At 37.9% G+C, this 22,636-nt stretch overlaps 1 protein-coding gene across 1 annotated transcript; it reads right to left on the reverse strand.

Annotated features, from left to right (window-relative positions):
• Positions 1 to 12,733: 12,733 nt before the first annotated feature.
• On the reverse strand, positions 12,734 to 14,007 carry LOC104106414 (heavy metal-associated isoprenylated plant protein 28). The gene is made up of 3 exons (XM_009614955.4): positions 13,826 to 14,007; positions 13,644 to 13,719; positions 12,734 to 13,440 (listed from the first exon to the last, which is right to left on the reverse strand). Exons 1-3 carry the CDS (start codon positions 13,832 to 13,834, stop codon positions 13,070 to 13,072), a joined length of 456 nt encoding a protein of 151 aa, XP_009613250.1. The 5' UTR covers positions 13,835 to 14,007; the 3' UTR covers positions 12,734 to 13,069.
• Between the last annotated feature and the right edge of the window lie 8,629 nt (positions 14,008 to 22,636).

Here is a 22,636-nt window from a genome sequence, read left to right on the forward strand (position 1 = left end):
TCTAATTTAATATAATTGAATTCTTCAATGATTCAACGATAATAATTAAAATAAAGTAGAAAAAATAACAACACAAGTAATAATGCTGAAATTACAGTAAGAGTAAGAGGAGAGTAAAAGAAGTTCTTATTGAAGAATCTTCTATAGCTAATGAACAAAAGTGATGATTGTAAGAGAGCAATAATTTTTGTATATAACGAATGAAAGCATGTGTCACGAAGGTGAGGAAGTGGGGTACTTATTAGATTACATAGATGTAATTGCCTTGTGATATCTAGCCCACACATTGTATTCGTTGTCCGTAGTAAGTTCAAATCCCATATGTCACTTTATCATAAGCATAAATATTGTGCATGGTTAATAGAGAATCTCGAATATCTTAGAATCTGTTAATCATGAGAAGATAACTATCCGAATACTAGATGACTTGGAGCTTATTAGGAGAGATGCATTATTGGTACATGTTGACGTTTATCGATCTTGACTATGGGTTATGTACATATTTTACTAATACAATCAATTCATTAAGCATCTTGAAATCTATTTAGTATAGTACAATTTAATTAATATGAGGGTTTCTGTTTATTTTATGATTTTATCATATTAAACTGATATTAGACCTATATATTGATTAAAAAGAAGAAATATATGATCGCTATAATATACTAGGTAACTTTATTTTGAAAAATCACTTACAACATTCTGTTAGCACATAATTTACATAATATAATGAGTTTTATGGTAAAGTACATGTTATTATTTCGTTGTTTTCACAGTTTTCTATTTTCATACTCCAAGAAGTATAATATCTTTCATGTTATACAGTTTCTTTCTCGGTGTATTTCATATTCAGAATATTTCAAGTTTTATTTTGGAAAAAAGTTTAAATACTAGAAATATTAAGGTTCAAATTAAACACCATGACTACTTTATCAATTACAGCTTTTGTTTTTATGGTTGGTCTAGATCGAAAGGCCTAGTTCAGTAACACTAATTTAATAGCCCAACCTATATTACACTATTTAAGGATGGACAAACACTATATCCATTTTACCGAAAAGGTCTATGAAATCATGCAATGTGGATTGAGCTCAACCCTTTGGCTAATTCTGGTCTCCTCGTACCCGTTCTCTCTACATAATAAGTACGTTCAAAATCTTAGTAGCTTCTCATTATTTGATCGAAGATTCTTTAATGGAGTATATTACACTATTTAAGGATGGACAAACACTATATCCATTTTACCGAAAAGGTCTATGAAATTATGCAATGTGGATTGAGGACAACCCTTTGGCTAATTCTGGTCTCCCCGTACCCCGTTCTCTCTACATAATAAGTACGTTCAAAATCTTAGTAACTTCTCATTATTTGATCGAAGATTCTTTAATGGAGGAACAATCTTTTCCTCAATCCACATTGCATGATTTCATAGACCTTTTCGGTATATGGATATAGTGTTTGTCCATCCTTAAATAGTGTAATATAAGTTGGGCTGTTAATGCAATGTGGATTGAGGAAAATATTGTTCCTCCGTTAAAGAATCTTCGATCAAATAATGAGAAGCTACTAAGATTTTGAACGTACTTATTATGTAGAGAGAACGGGGTACGAGGAGATCAGAATTAGCCAAAGGGTTGAGCTCAAGATAAAACGAGTCTATTACTTAGATGATCATCGAACTATCGGAAAATTATGGATTAAAGTTACTTTTCTTTCATTTGTAACAAGAAAGTCACCCAACTATCCTTATTGGATTCTGATGATCACTCAACCGAATTTCTTAATATTTTCGGTGGAAAAAGCTAATTTGGCAATACACATAGACTTTTTATATTTTTTGCCACGTAAAATAATTATCATCCAAAAAAGAATAATCCAACCTGACCATTAAAGGTAATACCACCCGAAATAAACTTTTACTTCTAAACACTTTCAAAAACTCTCGGAGCCATTATTATTTTATATAACTCTTTTCTTATTCGCTTGAACCATCGGACTTTGTAACACATCATACTAATAAAACCAGTACTGTTTTTCTTTATTTTTTCATTTGTTTAATCTTACATTATAGTTTATTTATTGCAGTCTCATCCTATTTTTAAAAGAAATTTTGTCTCGCTCCTTTTATGTAGAAGCGTCCATGTTGCTCTCCCTTGTAGCCATTAGTATTTTAAGGAGAGAAAAAATAAGAGAACAAGAGACACGATGGTGGAACCAAAATAATATCGAGGGAATCAAATGAGTCACAGAAAGTTGATAGTCTTACTTTGCAAATAGTATTAATCGGACTATAATACGAGGTAACTAAATAACTGCTCTTATTAAGTAACTATTTTTTTATGCTGAAAGGTTCAATATTGGATTATAAAAACCATGAAAAGTTCATCTATTGAGAGAAGAAGAGGATAGTTTTATAAAATAGTAACAGGTACAAGGGTTTTTGGAAGTGAGATACGTTTAGGAGTAAGGTTTATTTCGGGTGGCTTTACCTTTAATGGATCAGGTTGGATTTATTTTTTGTTTGGGTGATAATTATTTTATGTGGCCAAAAATATAAAAAGTCCATGTGGACTGCCATGTCAGCTTTTTCCACCGAAAATATTAAGAAATCCGGTTGAGCGATCATGAGTGTGCAATAGAAATAGTTGAATGACTTTCTTGTTACAATTGAAAGAAAAGTAACTTTGCTCCATGATTTCTAATAGTTCAGTGATCATCTGAGTAATTGTCACGATCCAAAATCTCATCCGCCGTGATGGCGCCTATCGCAATACTAGGCAAGCCGACAATCTCAATAAACCACGTATTCTTTTAAATTAATTTGAAAAGAGAATGACTAAATTCAGCGGAAGAAATCTCACAAGTACAAATATAAATACTCTCAAAACCTGGTGTCACTGAGTACATAAGCATCTAATATGATTACAAGTCTGCAAAATATGGTCTATGATACTCTGGGACCAAATACAGTAAACAAGGTTTGCGAAACACGGCAACTACCTCAGAATCTCCGAAAAAATCAACTGCGCGAAAGAATCAACACCCGCAATGTCCGAAAATACCTGAATTTGCACACAAAGTGTAGGGTGTAGTATGAGTACAACCAACTCAGTAAGTAACAATAATAAATAAGGAACTGAAGATAGTGACGAACTACACAGTTATAGTTCATTTTCAGTAATTCCAGCAAAGAATAGACATGCTTTCAAATCCAGCATTTTAACTCAAATCAATTCTATGCAGTTCAAGTTCATGTATTCCGGATATAGAATCTTTTAGAAAATTTCACAATAATGACAGATAGCAACTAAGTGCAACAACAAATGAAAAGCAAGTACAACCTCTCCGGACAACAATCACTCATTGGGCTCCCAGCCCTCAGCACTCACACTCAATGGGTACTCTCGCTCAGTGGGGGTGTACAGACTCCAGAGGGGCTCCTACAGCCCAAGCGCCATAATCCGCACAGACAACTCACGTGCTATAATATCCTGCACGGACAACTCACGTGCCATAGTATCCTTACCTCACCGACAGGCCCTCGGCCTTACTCAGTCCTCAACCTCTCTAGTCTCTCGGCTCTCGGATATCACAAAGATCAGCCCAAACAAAAAGGTCCAATTTGACAAAAATAAAAAATGGGATGAAGTCCCCTGCTTTATAACTTACAGTTTTGTCCAGGCCCTCGGCCTTCGTGTCACGACCCATCCGGGACCGGCACCCGATCACTAAACATGACCGAGCGAGCCATCTGCGCTTATCAAATCTATTATAACTTCAAACTTTATGTGCCACAAGGTAATATTGTAACCAAATACTTTTAATTAATTTAAATATCTAAAATAAACCAACCTCAAAATTTTATTCGTAGTAACCAATGAAATACTGCTAAGTTATTATCAAAACATATCATAATCTTAACCCATCGACTGTGTCTATGAAACCTCTACTGATAAACTGACGCACTGCTCAAGACATGAGATTTCCTGGCCAGTTCTCTAAGTAAATAAAGAAATAGCTAAATAATGACGACTCAAATGAGTACTCCATGAACAAAAGCGGAGCTCGCCAATAGCAATAGAAGTGAGGAAAGTCCTAACCCGTAGCATGCTCACCTGCAAAACCGGTTCCTACGTTGTACCGCAGACCAACGTAGGTTCCCAAAAGAGAACGTCAGTACCATCCATTGTACTCAGTGAGTTTCAACGACAGGGAACGAAACTTTAATAACATATACATTACGAGCAAAGATTCTAAATGCATGTAAAACATAAAGCTTATAAGAAATAATTGCATAATAGCAGTTTATGAATATTCTAAAAGAAATTTTTTTTTTTTCTTTCTTATAAAAAAAATACTTCACTTTATACTTTGGGAGTTTCAACTATCCTGACTTATTTTTCTGTCTTAGTCACCGTGTGATCGACACGGGTTCGATCCCAACCTGATCGAATAGGCCCAATCCACGAGATATAACTCGCTTCATAGTTCCCAACGCGCATTACCATACCTTAGCTTGGCTAGGCAAATTCTCACCAACGAGACCCTTGGCTCGTGTGCTTCCTACTTTGGTACAAGTAGTTTCAGGAAGTCAACGCCTTGGTCAGGACCCTCGACCTGGATGATGACCCTTCTCAGAATAAAGGATACTCCCAAAAAACTTTTCTTTCTAAAACCTCTTCTTGTGACTTTTCAAGTCTAAATCTTTTCTGGAACATCTTATACATACTCATACATGTATCCTTAAATGTAAGGCATGACATAAGAATAAAATAAACATTCAAAAGTATTTCTAAAGATTCTTGCTTCTTCGTGAATTTTCAACATGAAAATGGCACATAAGAATAACACAAAAATCTGAAAATTAAGCACATATATCAGAATAAATCATCTAAACTTTAGCTAGAAAATAATTCCAAGCTAATAGGTACTCACTCGCTTCAATTAAGTACATATCAACTCATTTAAGCAATTTATCAAACACTTTGTATGCGTACTTTTGTGAGTTAACCTCTTTAGTAAAGGGTTATATCAACTCACCTCAAAACTCCTTGAGCCAATACGTAGGCCCCAGTCCAATTTATACCCGTCAAATAATTGATTCTACAACAACCAGTTCATTTGAATTAATTTAAAAGTTTCACACCTAAACATAGAACTTACTGTTGATACAGAGGAAGAAGGGAATTAACTACTCAATTCTTACCTATTACTATTGTAGGATAATTGACAATAGAGAATTTTATATACATGGGTTCAAGAATAAGTGAGTTGTAAAAAACCCTAGAATTTTTCGTGCGTAAGCAATTTCTGGCTGCCTTTGTTTCGTGAGCGAACAGAACACTAGTTCCTTTTTTTAAAAAAATTTAACTTAACTAATAATTAATGATACCCACTTTTAATAATTAATAATATTAAAATCATTAATATTTCCCTAATTGTATATCCAATTATTTATAATAGAAAAGTAACTTAAAAATCAATCACAAGGGTTTAAATCAGTAATAGAAGTATAATTTAAGATTAAAAAAATATTAAATTCTATATTTAGTGTGTCTTGAAACTTTTATAGATTTGAGGAGTGTTACAATCTCCCATCCTTAAAAACATTCGCCCTCGAATGTTGCTAGGGCCTTATTTTTAAGCTAACAATCATTCCTTAGGTCGTTGCACTTCTTAAATTTCTTAGCACTACTCACTTTCCCAAGGGACTCAAAATTTTGGCTAACTCACTAAATTTTCAAACATTTCGGCATAGTCTCCCTTATAAATTGGACTATCCAAAAAAAAATCCTGTCACCAATAGCACAACTACACCAACAACAACTAAATATACCATAACGGGCCATTCATAGGCATCATACATAACTCATAGACTAATTACTCACACTCCGGTAAGGAGGTATCACAATAACCAACCAAAATCTAAAGCACAACACTTCAACAACAAGTAAATCTCTGGCATTGTATTAAATTATTTAATAACTAAATATACTCTGACAGAAACTAAATTACTTCAACAACAAAGTGTAATCTAGCAAGGACATAAATACATGCTAACTTGCACTTAATAAATAAAATATAAATGCCAAGCCAAACCTAGGTTCACATACCTTGTTCCTTAAATAAATAAGGATACTTCTTCCTCATATCTTCCTCGACTTCCCACGTAGCCTCTTTTGAATCATGATTGCTCCACAAAACTTTTACTGATACTATATCTTTTGTTCTCAACTTTCTTACTTGCCTATCGAGAATTTCTATAGGTACATCTTCATAAGTCAAGCCTTCTTTAATTTCTATGGTATCGGCAGGTATTATATGCGACTCATCATGAATGTACTTTCTAAGCATAGACACATAAAAGACAGGATGAACCGAGGACAACTCAAGGGGCAGCGCTAGCTCATAAGCCGTGTTTCCCTTCTTTTCTATAATCTCATAAGGTCCGATAAATCTAGGACTAAGTTTCCCCTTGTTACCAAACCTCATAACTCCTTTCATTGTGAAACTTTAAAAAATACCTTGTCACCTACCATGAATTCTAAGTCACGATGCCTCTTATCATAATAGGACTTTTGACGACTCTGAGCCGTTTTTAGTCTTTCTCTGATTAGCTGAAATTTCTCTAAGGCCTCACAAACAAACTCTGGACCTATCAACGACACCTTTATTGGTTCAAACGAATCCACTGGAGACCTACATCTTCGCCCATACAACGCTTCATAAGGAGCAATACCAATGCTGGTCTGATAGCTATTATTGTAAGCAAATTCTATCAGTGGTAAGTGGTCATCCCAATTACCTCCAAAATCTATAACACATGCTCGCAACATATCTTCGAGAGTCTGAATGGTCCTTTTTGCCTGACCATCGGTCTGTGGATGGAAAGCGGTGCTCAAATTGACCTTGGTACCTAATCTTTTCTGAAATGCCTGCCAAAAATGTGCCGTGAACTGAGGGCCTCTGTCATATATGATTAAAACTGGAGTACCATGCAATCGGACTATATCTTTTGTGTACAACTGCGAATACTGCTCTGCGGAATCTGTCGTCTTTACTGGTAGGAAATGCGCGGACTTTGTCAGTCGGTCTACAATAACCCAAATTGAATCATGCTTACGGTATGTGCGAGGTAGACCTACTACAAAATCCATATTAATCATCTCCTATTTCCACTGTGGTATCTCTATATCTTGAGCTAGACCACCAGGCCTCTGATGCTCGGCTTTGAATTGCTGGCAATTCAAACATTTGGCCACATGATCTGCTACTTGCTTCTTCATGCCTTTTCACCAATACAACTCTTTCAAATCCATATACATTTTGGTAGAACCTGGGTGGATAGAGTACTTCGCGATGTGAACTTCTTCCATTATGGCCTTCCTAAGACCATCTACGTCAGGCACACATAACCAATCATTCAACTTCAAAACTCCATCACTTCCTAGAGTGAAAGCAGTATTTCTTTATTTCTGACTCCTTCTTTTAACTTTACTAAGTACGAATCTTCATCTTGCTTAGCCTTAACATGCGCAACAAGAGAGAATTGCGCTAAGGCATAAGCAGTTATACCTCATTCTTCGGTCTCTTCCAATCTAATTCCATCATTTGCTAGTTTTTGAATTTCTTGACCCAAAGCTCGCCTTTATACTGCAGCAAGATGGGCCAAGACACCCATTGACTTCCTACTAAGTGCATTTGCTACCAAATTAGCTTTGCCCGGGTGATAAAGGATATTGATGTCATAATCCTTCAATAGCTCGAGCCACCTTCTTTGTCTCAAATTTAACTCTTTTTGCTTGAAAATGTACTGGAGGCTTTTGTGATCTGTAAATATTTCACAATGCTCGCCATATAGGTAGTGTCGCCATATCTTTAATGCAAACACCACTAATGCAAGCTCCAAGTCGTGTGTAGGGTAGTTCTTCTCATGATTCTTTAACTGTATGGAAGCATAAGCAATAACTTTTATTCCCTTGCTTAAGTTGCTCGAACTCTGTAGCCTTAGCTTCCCTATCCTCTCCTAGTATAAAATTAGCTATGAAGGCCTCTTCAAATTCTTCCCAAGTAGGCGGACCATCATCTTCATCTCTTTCCTTTTCCCACATCTCAAATCAAGCGCCGCCCACATCTCTAAGCTGGTAAGCAGCCAGCTCCACAGCTTCATCATCAAATGCCTTCATCGCTCGGAGGGCTTTCTTGACACCTTCCAGCCACAACATTGGATCTTCATCAACTATAGTACCACATAACAATAAAGGACTCAACTTTAAAAATTCATTCACTTTTGAGGACTCAAAATTGTTCTGTCTATTTGATTGAGGTGGAATCTCATCTTTTCTCTCGTTTTGGTTGGCCATGAAGGCTTTAAACATCTCCATAGCACTGTTGACAACATTAAACATCTGACCCACCTATGGAGATATAGCTGTCTGAGTCGGAGCTGCTGTTGGGGGCAACACTAGATCCTGAGGTACTGGCTCATCATGCTCCACCCCTTTTTCGTGTTCAACTCGGGGTACTTGAACCCCCTTTGTGGATTTACCCTTCCTTTTCTGAATTTAAGCCTTCTTAGTTCTACCTTGAGCCACAATAGTAGCAATAGTTTCTTGAGTAACATCCTAAGTGTCGGTGTCAGAGTTGTGAGTACGAGCCATTTCTGCGAGTTTTGGAAAAACTAATACATTAGATAATTTTTTAGAGGTAGGCTCTACTACACGATCTAAAGTATGAATAAAAATGAGGCTTTTCCTAAATTCTCGTAGCCTAAAATTTATAAGTATAGCGCGCTTCATACCCATAAATAAAACTCTACTGACACGGCTTCATAGACCCCTAGGACTCCAGAAACCTAAGACTCTGATACCAAGTTTGTCACGACCTATTTTCTGAACAAGCCGGGACCGGCACCCGATCACTAAACATGACCGAGCGAACCATCTGCGCTTATCAAATCTATTATAACTTCAAACTTTATATGCCATAAGGTAATATTGTAACCAAATACTTTTAATTAATTTAAATATCTAAAATAAACCAACCTCGAAACTTTATTCGTAGTAACCAATGAAATACTGCTAAGTTATTATCAAAAAATATCTGAATCTTAACCCATCGACTGTGTCTATGAAGCCTCTACTGATAAACTGACGCACTGCTCAGGACATGAGATTTTCTGGCCAGTTCTCTAAGTAAATAAAGAAATAGCTAAATAATGACGACTCAAAGGAGTACTCCACGAACAAAAGTGGAGCTCACCAATAGCAGTGGAAGTGAGGAAAGTCCTAACCTGTAGTCTGCTCGCTGCAAAACCGGTTCCTACGTTGTACCGCAGACCAACGTAGGTTCTCAAAAGAGAACGTTAGTACCATCCATTGTACTCAGTTAGTCTTAACGACAGGGAATGAAACTTTAATAACATATACATTACGAGTAAAGATTCTAAATACATGTAAAACATAAAGCTTATAAGAACAATTCTAAAATAATTGCATAATAGCAGTTTATGAATATTCTAAAAGAAATTCTTTTTTTTTCTTTCTTATAAAAAAAATACTTCACTTTATACTTTGGGAGTTCCAACTATTGTGACTTATTTTTCTGTCTTAGTCACTGGGTGATCGACACGGGTTCGATCCCAACCTGATCGAATAGGCCCAATCCACGAGGTGCCACTCGCTTCATAGTTCTCAGCGCTCATGTACCATGCCAAGACTTAGCTTGGCTAGGCAAATTCTCAGCAACGAGACCCTTGGCTCGTGTGCTCCCTACTTTGGCACAAGTAGTTTCAGGAAGTCAACACAAGTAGTTTCAGGAAGTCAACACCTTAGTCAGGACCCTCGGCCTGGACGATTACCCCTTCTCAGAATAAAGGATACTCCCAAAAATTCTTTCTTTCTAAAACCTCTTCTTGTGACTTTTCAAGTCTAAATATTTTTTGCAACATCCTATACATACTCATACTGGTATCATTAAATATAAGGCATGACATAAGAATGAAATAAATATTCAAAAGTATTTCTAAAGATTCTTGCTTCTTCATGAATTTTCAACATGAAAATGGCACATAAGAATAACACAAAAATCTGAAAATTTATGCACATATATCAGAATAAATCATCTAAACTTTAGCTAGAAAATAATTCTAAGCTAATAGGTACTCACTTGCTTCAATTAAGTACATATCAACTCATTTAAGCAATTCATCAAGCATTTTGTATGCGTACTTTTGTGAGTTAACCACTTTAGTAAAGAGTTATATCAACTCACCTCAAAACTCCTTGAGCCAATACGTAGGCCCCAGTCTAATTTATAACCGTCAAACAATTGATTCTATAACAACCAGTGCATTTGAATTAATTTAAAAGTTTCACACCTAAACATGGAACTTACTGTTGATACAGAGGAAGAAGGGAATTAACTACTCAATTCTTACCTATTACTATTGTAGGATAATTGACAATAGAGAATTTTATATACATGGGTTCAAGAATAAGTGAGTTGTAAAGAACTCTAGAATTTTTCGTGCGTGAGCAATTTCTAGCTGCCTATGTTTCGTGGCTCTCTGTTTCGTGAGCGAACAGAACACTAGTTCCTTTTTTTTTAATTTAACTTAACTAATAATTAATGATACCCACTTTTAATAATTAATAATATTAAAATTATTAATATTTCCCTAATTGTATATCCAATTATTTATAAATAGAAAAGTAACTTAAAAAATCAATCACAAGGGTTTAAATCCGTAATAGAAGTATAATTTAAGATTAAAATAAAAAATATTAAATTCTATATTTAGCGTGTCTTGAAACATTTATAGATTTGAGGAGTGTTACACTTTGGTTCTCCAGCAGAATAAAAATTGCAGCAGCTGTTTAAGTCCAACTTTCTATCCATTAACCATCCGAATCCTCCCGGACACAAACCATATATGAATTTCAATCACAAAACACGCTACGGACCTGCTCGCACACTCAAAACACTGAAAAAAGGTCTTCTTGACCCGATATTGACCACGGTCAAACTCCCAAATTTTCTAACCTTACTAGTCTCTCAACCAATAATCCTAGAAAAAATACACCCAAGCCCCTCGGGACTCGTCAAATTATACAAACAAGTCCTATAATATCATACAGACTTAGTCGAAACCTCAAATCATATCAAACAATGCTAAAACCATGAATCATACCCCAATTCAAGCTTAAGGAACTTAAAAATTTCCAACTTCTACATTCGATGCCGAAACCTATCAAATCAATTCCGATTGACCTCAAATTTTGCACACAAGTCATAAATGACATAACAGAGCTATAAAAATTTTCAGAACTGGATTCTGACCCCGATATCAAAAAGTCAACCCCAGATCAATCTTCCCATAAATTTGACTTTTGCCATTTCAAGCCTAATTCTACTACGGACTTCCAAATAATTTTTCGGACATGCTCCTAAGTCCAAAATCACCATACAGAGCTATTGAAATTATCAGAATTCGAATCCGAGTTCGCTTACACATAAGTCCACATCTGTTCAACTTTTCTATCTTAAATTTTCAATTATGAGACTAAGTGTCTCGTTTCACTCCGAATTCCTTCCGGATCCGAACCAACTAATCCGGTAAGTCATAAAATGACTGTAATGCATAAATTGAGCAATAAATGGTGGAACAGGATTATAATACTCAAAATGACCGACCGAATTGTTACAATAATGAACTTAGACAAAACTGTCTATTGTGTTAAAAATAAGTTGCACTCTATGTAGGTAGAACTCTCTTCTTATTAATTTCCAAGGTCTTAGTACTGTCATATGATAGATTACAAGTAGAGAAAGTCAAATATCATTAATCCAATTCGTGAGTAGGGCACTATTTCACTAATCCAAACACGATTTACATTGGGTCCTAAGAGTCGTGTGGCTAAAATGTCAACATTTGATTAATAGTTTGAATTGGATCTTTCTTGCTTCTCCCTTTACAGTATGAAAACTATTTAAGTTATGGAGTAGTTAGTACACAAGTAATTCGGAAAATGCGGTAGAAAAAGTCAGCTATGAACAACAAGTCCATTTATTTGGAAATTCGTAATTAGAAGCTTACATCCTTTCAAAAATACTACTTCCTTAAAAGCTTACATAGTTACATGCAGGGAGCAGATCGACATAGAGCCGAGGGGGTGCGCCGCCACCCGTAGTCCTCGGTCGAAACTCTGTGTATGTATCTAAATATGTAGATGAAATATCTTAGATATAATAAAATGACACCTAATGAACAAAACCGTCATCGGGTGCCAATGGTAAAAGTTTGAAAATTTCTCCTAGGTACTTTTGGACAATTAACGTGAGGTGTCAGATGTTCACATTTTGTTTTTATTTATTCTTTGTTTTACTTTATTAATTCTTTTTTACCTTTTTATTTATTTAATCTTGTTTGACTTATTTATTGTGCTCTCCTTTGAGTACATTAAAATAACAAAGCTCTCTTATTTCCCCAAAATCATTTCCCACCCAAAATCCTCCCAGCTACGGTGTTGCTGCCCCAAACTGATTATGATAGTATTTTGTTAATTGGGAGATATTTTCAAGTGCCGGTAGATGAAAGAAGTGACTGTCTTTTATTTTTTTTATGTAGAAAAAACTTAATGATAATGGTTATACTGCTGGAAATTTTATGATGTGCGCTAAATTGTCATAATTTTTTTTCGTTTGGTATATTTGTCTGTATAAACTGAAACGATGAATAACCCGAATTAAAATCCAAAGTTGATCAAACTAAACATTTACTCTTTTTAGATCGTATAAATAATAATACGTCTACGTACAAAATAATATGGCACCCGCAACCTCCAAATCCTAGATCCGCCTCTTTCACTTACATGTTACAAACTTACACTTGATACCTGAGTCTATAAATTTATAAGGACCAGAAAAAATAAGACAAAAAAGAAAATAAAGGGAAATTGTGTGTTTTTCTTTCAATGTTCAAGAGGAAAATAAAAAAGAATGGAGAAAGAGAAGAAAAGAAAAGTGAAATAGTGAAATTGAAAGGGAAATTTTGGTCAACCAACAATTTTCACATAATGTGACAACCATTAGGATTCTCGTCACTAAATGTATCACCAGCTCGGCTACCAAAAGTGTTCGAATTGCCCCTGTAAAGGCTGTAAGCTCGACCATAGTTGTCACAGCCGTGTTTGCGATAGTTATAGGCGGAAGCCGGCGGCTCTCCGGCGTAATAGGTGGACGGGCCACCGCAGCCTTGCTGCTGATAATAATGATCAGTGACATAATTATGATTATTTCTCATCTCAGGATTATGAGGAAATTGCCATATTTCAGCTCTTTTACCAGTTCTCCTCACTGTCTTGAGTATTTTCTTTTGGTCTGCCCATCCTGTTACTGTCACCTTTTGCATGGCCATATCTATTTCTACATTATCAACACCTAAAATTTAGGTCAAAAGTTCACAAAATTAGATACTCCCTTCACACAGTATTTCAAATTCCATCATTCTTGTTCGAGTTTAACTTCAATATACATAACAATTTTTGAAGGAACTTTTACGTATCAGTATCAAGTCATCAAAAAATAATAAAAAGCGAAATTAGCAACTCAAAAAAATAATTAAGCTGCTAGAACTAATTTACCTCTAACTTTCTCGAGAGATTTTCTAATCTTGCTCTCACATCCAGCACAATCCATATGTACTCTCATCTCTGTCATCTGAACTCAACCAAAAAGATAAGACACATAAAATCGGTTAAAAGTTTTTTCTCTACGAATGAAATTAAGATCAGACAGAAAAGATAAAGGAGATGGTGATCATTACCGTCGTCATCTTCTAGATCTTGCACCTTAGATTTCTTTCTTTCTTTGGTTACAAAAATACAAAACTGCTGCAAATTGCAATGTACCTTAGTCTCCACCCTTAGCTTGGCTTATAATCGAATGATTAATGAGTGAAAGACTTGAACATTTATAAATAATAATTTCATTCCTCCTTCATCGCCGTTCCCCGCACTCTCTCGCTCCTACTTAGAAAATAATATATGTGCACCGACTTTTCTCTTCTCTTGCCATTGCAGCAAGAAAGGATACAAGTGGGGCTATTCTTATGGATGAAAGGGCGTTAACTGTCGATAAGAAGCTGTCACTTAACATGGACACACTCGAATATTTTTCGCTTGTGTTATTAGAAAGTTAAGAGCCTTGACTTTGATAAAATGATTGGAATAATAGTGAAATAGATTAATCCGAATAATGATCAAAGATATATATACTTTAGGAAGTACGTTAGGGCGGAAAGTGGACGGTTGAAGGCGGAATTAGCGTTGAGAAAATGCATGTGGAACAGGCGTCGCGTGTGATTGTAGCCATCTTATAGCACGTCTTCGACCATTCTAGTACTCCCCACAAATTATATCTTTACAATTAATTAAGCAGTCATTTGGTAGGGTATATAACAATACTATTAAATATGGTGTATTAACAATATTGTGATTAGTATTAATCTGATTATTTCTTATCGATTGTTTGGTTTTGGTATATTAAAATTAATTCTGTCTTTATACATTCTTATTCGTATATTAAAAATCATGATATTGCTAATGTCATAGTTTGTTATGGAGTACTGAATTGAGTGTATTATACATAGGTTGAAAACACTGACAAATAAAAAATTAGTAATAACAAAGTTAATACATGTATTATTTTTCCTAATACATTCTAACCAACCACCCACGTATGTCTAGGCAAGCGGCAAACAAAAGCCCTGCAAGAGGGGAAGGTACCTCGAGGAAAACAATAAAGTAATTGTGACATCTTTATTCAACAATTTAAGAACATCTTTATTCAACAATTTAAGTTTCCACTAGACATGTTAGTATTTGCACCGTGTAAATTAATCGACTTCAGCAAACAGTCATAATTAGTGGCAAAAAATAAGGCTAATATACATGTGCATTTTTTGCGTGTATTTGTGATGCTTCACAACTGCATCCTAATCGTAAATAAGTGTGGCTAAAATATGTGTGATGCTTCACAACTGTTTGACCAAAAAGTGTAATTTTTGATTAAAATAACTCAATTTATATAATAATTGGTTAAACTTAGTTAATAATAATATCTCTAGATGTTATTTTCAAAAGGTGACTAATGCTGGTCAGATCTTGTGGGGGATTAACAACAATATGCATTAACTATTCCAAAAAGTATGAGCAATAATGTAGCAACAACTAGCTATAAATAACAATAAATGACGTTTAAGTAAATAGAATGAGTGATTCACCCAATAAAGTATGAACTAGTTGATTATCCCTCCTGACAATGATGAGTGACAGACAAGTCCCAGAATGTTCGAATTATTCTCGGATCTGAAGGAAGGGTGTGGGATAATACGATCCAGAATCTAGATGAAAAGGTAGTGTTTGTATCTTTGTAAGGGAGAGAAAGAATCTTCAATTAAAAGTTTGTTCTTGTCAAATGAATGTCACGTGCCTTACACCATTGTCTCATTTTCTATTTATATGAGACATTTTCTTAATAAACCCTAATATTCACTAGAATATTCTCTTTAATATCCTATTTCGAAAACTAGTCGTTACAGATTTGCCAACGGTGCTCGACCTCGACCCTTGGTGATATCTCAGCCACGAACCTCGCTGCTTCCTAGTCGACCTCGGCTGATGACGGCTTGAAGACTCTTCCTTTGGTATTATCTTGTCTTATATATTTTAGGGCATATTTTGACCTATACAGTTAGTCCCTCCGCTTATTGAGGCCGGCCTCAGGCGGGCTTGATGAACGGATTCTGTTTGTCGTGGTCGAGATGATTGGACGAGTGGGCAACATGGCCTTTCATGAGCTGCAACTTTTGGGGTTACGTTGTTCCTGGATCAAAGTGACGTCATGACATCATACGTCATTATGTTGGTTTTCCTGCAGCGTTGCATCATTTCGTGTGCGTCTGTTGGTTGGATCTGTCGCTTCGATAGTGGTGCTAAGTAATGATGACCTAATTTCTCGATTTCGATGCCTGAGATCTTATAAATAGGAATGTGAAGACACGCACTCAAGTTTTACAGATTTCCTATATCAAAACCTTGTGCCTTCTTCTTCTTATTCCATTATTGTGCATCTTCTTTCCCTGCCTTAGCGATCCATGTTGTTTTTAACTCCCCGTTACTTTGAATACCTTATCTTTCGTTAGAACTATGTCTAACGTATCTTCTGGTCCCAGTGAGGAAAGTTACCCGATTCCTTTAGCGATGGTTTTCCCTCCTCACACGGATGGCGTCTCTGCTGCCGTTGAGGACGAGAACTTCCCTACGGTGAAGGAGATAGTTCCTCGTGGTAAGAAAGTCAGGTCTAATTTTACAAAGGCATCTAAAGCTGGGCCCGAAATCTCCGAGTCAGCAATGAAGGAGGTCGATTTATTAGAGCTTAGGGCTAAATGTGGCATTCCCGCTCGCATCGAGTTGGTCCCTGCGGGCGAGATATGGTACAAGTCCACCGCCTCGGGTACTGTGCGTTGTACGCTTACTCTTTTCATGTCGGTCACGCTCTACCCCTTCTTCCACTGGCGGAGGAGTTTTGTCATTTTTATAGCGTTTGCCCGGCTCAGCTTGCACCGTATATCTATAAGCTCATCACGATGCTTACTAAGTTTGCGGAGCTGGCTGGAGTCGAGATCACTCTTCGGCATCTGGCGCATTTATTCGCCCCTAGTTTCTATAGGGGGTGATGTTGAACCTTCGCCACCGAGAGGGCAAGTGCCTAGTGGTAAAGATGGATGACAAGGCTAGCCGCTAGCTCTGGTACAACTTCTTCTTCGTAAGAGCTGAGGACGTGGTGGCCAATGCAGACGGCTTCCCTGAAACTTGGAACTATACTCGTAAGCGTCTAACCTTTCTGTGTTGAGGCGTTTGGTTTACTTTGCTTAGTCGCGAGTTATAATCTTTTGCTCATTTCTTATGCAGCCAAGACTTCGCCCCCTCCCTTGGTCAGGGATATTTCTGATTGGGTCGGTCGTCTCCTCCCTCACATCGCGGGGATTCGTGAGTGGCCGGGCTTTCTCAAGAAATTTGGGCTTGCTCCTTCCTTGACCGGTGAGTTTCTTTGCTTTGGCTTTGTGGTTACTCATCTTTTGTGGTTCACTCTTGTTGACCTTCTTTTCTTTTGCGCTTCTCTCAACTCCAACCCGAGGGCCTTCGAGGAGGCCGAGAGCTCCTCTACCTGCATTCGTAAGAGGAAAACTGCTACCTCTTTGGCTTCTACCCCTTCTGTCATGCCCCAAACTCGGGGAGCGTGAGCGGCGCTCAACCGAGAGAACCCGGCCGAGCAAGCCTGTTAGATTACCTTCTACCCAAACTCATCTATGAATAAAGAAGAGATGTACTCCATTACTCAAACTCTAAAAAGATTCTATTAACAACTTCCTTTTCATTCCCATTAGCAGCTTCATTCATAATTTCTAAAATATTACGAGTTTATAGAATTAATGAAAAAAAAATATGATTGCCAAATACCAACATTTCTAGTTCAATTACCAACATCAACCACAACCCACAACCTGTCTACGGAGCCTCTAAGTACAATAGAAGAGTAATAGGGAAATGCCGGCAACAAGACCCCGACTATACCTCAAAACACAGTGCATGGGAAACAAAAGATACATGACCCCGAAATGAATAGGGCTCACCAAGTCAGCGAAGAAAGTGTACCGCTATCACAGATCAATGCCGCCTGCTGTAGAACCACCTGCATCCATTAAAGATGCAGCGCCCCAGTAAAAGGAGCGTTAGTACTGTCGAATAGTACTAGTATGTAAAGCTAAAAGTCCTCTCTCAAAATAGAATGACCATATAAGAAAAGGCAGCACATAGAAACAACAAGTCACAATCAACAATATCCAAATGTCCAGTTAAAACATAATAATTTTCGAAATACGAACTTCATATACAATTTTGGTCGGGAGATCATTAGCACCGATATACCACCGTCTTTGTTAGCACGGAGTCTGATCACGCCCGATCAGCTAGGCGATCTTCGTACGAACAATGTGGTTTGACGAGTGATGCGAAAGAAAGTTGTTACCAAGAGTAGTACCACCATGGGCGCAACATAGCGTCCGATCTCCACTCGATCAGCTAGGCCGCCTTTCCACATATGCCGTGTGGGTTGACTTTTCCAATCCACAATTGTTATCAGTTTCATCCCAATTAAGGGAAATAATATCACAATTTTCTCCAATATTTCAATTTCATCCCAAATAAGGGGAATAATCACAATCCACCCCTACACAGGCACGTGTAGTTTCAGGTGTGGGCCTTATGACCCACCCTTCCTCGATTTTGCTAATAATGCTCCCAAAAACATTTTTGATTTGATTTGCATACAAAGGTAGCATAAATACAATTGTTCTGACCTCAACATCTTTCACATTGCATAAATTCTTTTTAGTATTTCATGTCACTCACAACAACAATATTTCCTTGGCTCATTTGGCCATTCACAAGATTCTTTATTCCTGGCACGGTGGTCATAATTCATATTCCACACTCTAACCTCTTTCAATTTCAAAGATCACCATCAAATATCAACATATAGAATATTTCAGCAATCATATACCTCAAATTTATTAGTAATGAAAACTTTAAACACAAAAGGTTTCTTCCCAAATAATGGGGCATACCGACCAGCAATGCAAGCACACATCAAATCATAAGCAATCAATACACCATTTATTCTTGCAATACACTTTCCCAGAAATGACAATATACAATTTCAACACCTGAGTATGTAAGAGCTCAAATCACACTAGATATATTTGTAAAGCAAAGCATTAGTTAAAGCAGCCACTTATGGGCATGGATTGAGTACAAAAGATTTTAGGCAATTCTATTTTCAAAATCATTTTTAAGCAATTGAGTCGAGGCTTATTTCATAATCCTTATCACATATTCTCATTTCATTGACACCACTAGCCACAACTATAACTTAAATTCTTGGCACATTGGCCACACTCTATTTCTTCAATTCACTTATTTTATTTTCAGGCATCTTTAAAGATTATCAACAACATGACACTTCTAATCAAGACTTTAGGTACACATATAAACAATTATGAGTCTTAGGTGTATCTAGTTTTTCTCACCCAATTGTATGCTAGTTTTCATTTAAAACACGACTCAAAGCCACAACATTTTAATACGCAAACCATACTTTGAACATCTATCTTTCGACATAAGGTTTATTCGGAATAAACAAGTTTATAGGGAATAACCCGGAATATAGAAGTTAGGAATCTTGAGCCAATCATACTTGATCTTACGGAAACATTATAGAAATCGATTCTAAGAGAGAAAGTTTAGCCAACATACCTTAATTGAGCTTTCTTACACTCTAAAATGATCCGGAATTCTTAGCAACTTCAATCTATTTTAGAAATATGACAAGTTGAACCAAAATTAGGAAGATGATCATGGTTCTAGCTCATTTGAGCATTTTATCAAACACTAGGTGTGCATAAGGTTCTTAAGGCTCTTTTTGTGAAAGATTCCATCATTCCCCAACCCATTCTCTATCATTTTTAGCTCACAACCTTCCCAAATACTTCAAGGATACATGCATGCAAGACTACAACCCCCACACCCAATAATTATCTCTTTAATTATGAAACGTTTTGTAAATTTTTCGAAATTGAGAACTAAGAAATAGATTCTTACCTTTAGGATGAAGACTCCCTTGTTAATCCTCAATGATTGAGCAAGAATTGATGGGTACTAGGTTGAAGGTCACTCTCCCATTCTAGGAACTCTCTCTTACTCTAAAAGTAGCAGATATATGCTCAAAATGGACTATGACATATGTTTTAACGAAATAGGGTCGGGTTTAAAAACTTTAAAAATGAAGCCCCGGAACAGGATATGCGGTCGCATATATGACCGCATAATGGATATGCGGTCTGCATATCGGCCGCACAAATTGGGTGCCAAAACTGGAAAGGAACTGATTAGGTCTGCGGTCACTATGCGGCCCGCAGACCTGTTCTGCGATCGCATAATGTACCGCAGACCTGTTTTGCGGTCGCATAATGCACTGCAGACCTGTTTTGCAGTCACATAATGCACCGTAGAACCTCCCAATCTCAAAGCTGGATATGCGACAAGAGTGCGGCCCGCGAAATGGTTATGCGGTCTCATAATGGACCGCGAAAATGACATCAAAATGACCCAAAAAACTGCCTCACTTTGCGACCATTATGCGGCCCGCAGAGTGATTCTACGACCGCATAATGGGCCGCAGAAATGCCTAATTTCTGCACAACATTTTCCTTCAACTCTCCAGTGCACTGTTCAATCCAAAAAGTTCAAACCGTGGCTCGCAAGCTCGTCGTAAAGAATTTCTACTATTATTAACCTCTATGCCTGCACTGACCTCACGGAACCCCGATTTTTTAGGAAAATTTTCACGGGACCTTACAACTTCTACGACCGTAGCTAATCCTGCTCGCCCCTCGGCCCTGCCTGCCGCTGCTTCAGTATCAATTTCTTATCTATCTGTGGATACTTCGGCAGCGAAACCTTCAGCTTCTCCTTTCTACCGTTTTGTGGATGAAGATGAGGAATTGTTGCCAAGTGACGGGGGTTTGGTGCCTCGTAAAAGGAGGTTAGTGGTCATTGTCAATCAAGTTTCCTAGGCCGTAGATTATGTGATGGATGATTTTTTCCTTCGTGAAATGGAGACCATTGTCCTTAAAGATGACGTCAAGCTGGCATCTGAGGTTCCAAGATCGGTGGAGGCTGATGAAGACGTGTCTCGCCCTTCTACGATGATCGAGGCCGAAGGGTCGGCTGCGAGGGCTTCTGATTCTTTGCGGCAGGAGGGGCCGTCGACTTCGTAGCCAGCTGATGATACTCCCTTGGCGGCCGATGGGAGAAACACAGGCATTGCCAAAGATGGTTATGAAATGGGATCAGCCATTGACGCCGCTGACCTGAGGATGATGGAAGATGGGTTTACCCAACTCGAGGTGAGGTTGGAGGGGTTTACGAGGACCCTTGCGATCCCCATGGATCATGATCTGTTGAAAAATACGGAGAATATAGTCCCTGCCCTCAGCCCTCTTTGCTCCGAAGTGGAAGGTGAAACCCTAAAAGAGCTGGATAATGTCACTCTGTCGAGGAGCATAGCCGGCCTCGCTCTTAGGGTGAGTACTTAAGGGCTTCGTCCTTCTAATTTGTAGTGTATTTTTGTTCAGCGTTTCGCCTTTGTTGGCGAGAGAGTTCTCATTTTTGCTTTCCTTTTTCTTCTTATGATTGCAGACCATGATCCTAGAGATTGAAATTTCTCGAAGGGAGCGTAAGAAAATATTTGAGAAGTTGGAACGCAAATAATTTGAATACCGGGGCAAGTACCAGGAGATTCGCAGGCGTTTTGGCGAGGGCGGCAACTTATAGGCCCTTCGTGAAGAGTTGAAGGAGAAAGACGACGAGCTGGTGAGGGTCATTGAGAAATGCAGCATCCTTGAAGGGCCGTTGAGAGGTAAAGAGGAAGAGCTCAAAGTCAGCAAAGGGGTCAAAACCCAGTCCAACGATCTCCAAGCTCAGGTGGTTTCGCTGTGTACCCAACTTGGCGAGGTCTCCGAGAAGGCAGATGATCTTGAGAAGGCAGAGTTTGCTCGGTTGGAGGCTTCGAGAAAGGCAGAGGCTCTTGAGGTAGTGGTCCGTACTCTCCGTTCTGAGCGAGAGAATGACTTGGAAATGGCAAGGCTTAAATAAGAGTGGCTTGATGAGAGGATTGGAGAGTTAGAGAGAGAGACTTTTGGCCTCTATGACCGAGTTGCTTCTCCTGTGGCCGAGAAAGACCTGGCGCAACCGTCCTCTTCCCATACTTCAGATTTTCCTAATGTTCCTCGAGAGTTGTACGAAGAGTGAATTCATGCCGAGGCCTAGTTAGACGTGTTTCGAGGTTTGTATGCAGTGGGATCCATTCCCGAGGCCACCCTCGAAGATGCTCGTGTTAAGGCTCGTGAAACTCGAGTCATTTGCGGGTATGACCTCGCTACGCTAGAGGCCGAAGAGGACGAGGGGGACGAAGGTGTAGACCGTTTGGAGCAGAATGCCATGTATGACGCTTCATATCCTGAGGGCAAAGGTGGCGATGGTGAGGGTGTCAAAGATCAAGGGGGCGACGAGCTGTCGAGGGCCAAGTCGGCAGGGATGTCGAAGGTCGGGATGGTGGTGGCTAGTAGTTTTCTCTTTTGATTTTTGTATATTTTTGCGTGTAGTTGGTGGCGTCTTCATGAGCCTTTGTAAAAAATATTTCAAGTATGAAATTTCAACCTTGTTATTTGCATCTGATTCTCTTCCTGCGTTTTGTTTTTGAATTTGTATATTTTTTAATTCTATCACTTGGTTGCCTTGATTTTCTGACCGTGATCACTTAATGGCGAATGGCGGGCAAAGGTTGGTGAGCATTTGTTCGAACGAGGTTTTAATTATGGTCGAGGGCCAGTAGGTGTTAGTTAGAAAAAGGTTGAACATAACCTAAGTAATTATGGCTGAGGGACAGTAGGTGTCAGTTCTAACAAGGTCGAACATAACCTAAATGTAATTATGGCCGAGGGCCGGTAGGTGTT

The sequence above is a fragment of the Nicotiana tomentosiformis genome, chromosome 7 (genome assembly GCF_000390325.3).
Source record: "Nicotiana tomentosiformis chromosome 7, ASM39032v3, whole genome shotgun sequence".
Taxonomy (NCBI): domain Eukaryota; kingdom Viridiplantae; phylum Streptophyta; class Magnoliopsida; order Solanales; family Solanaceae; genus Nicotiana; species Nicotiana tomentosiformis.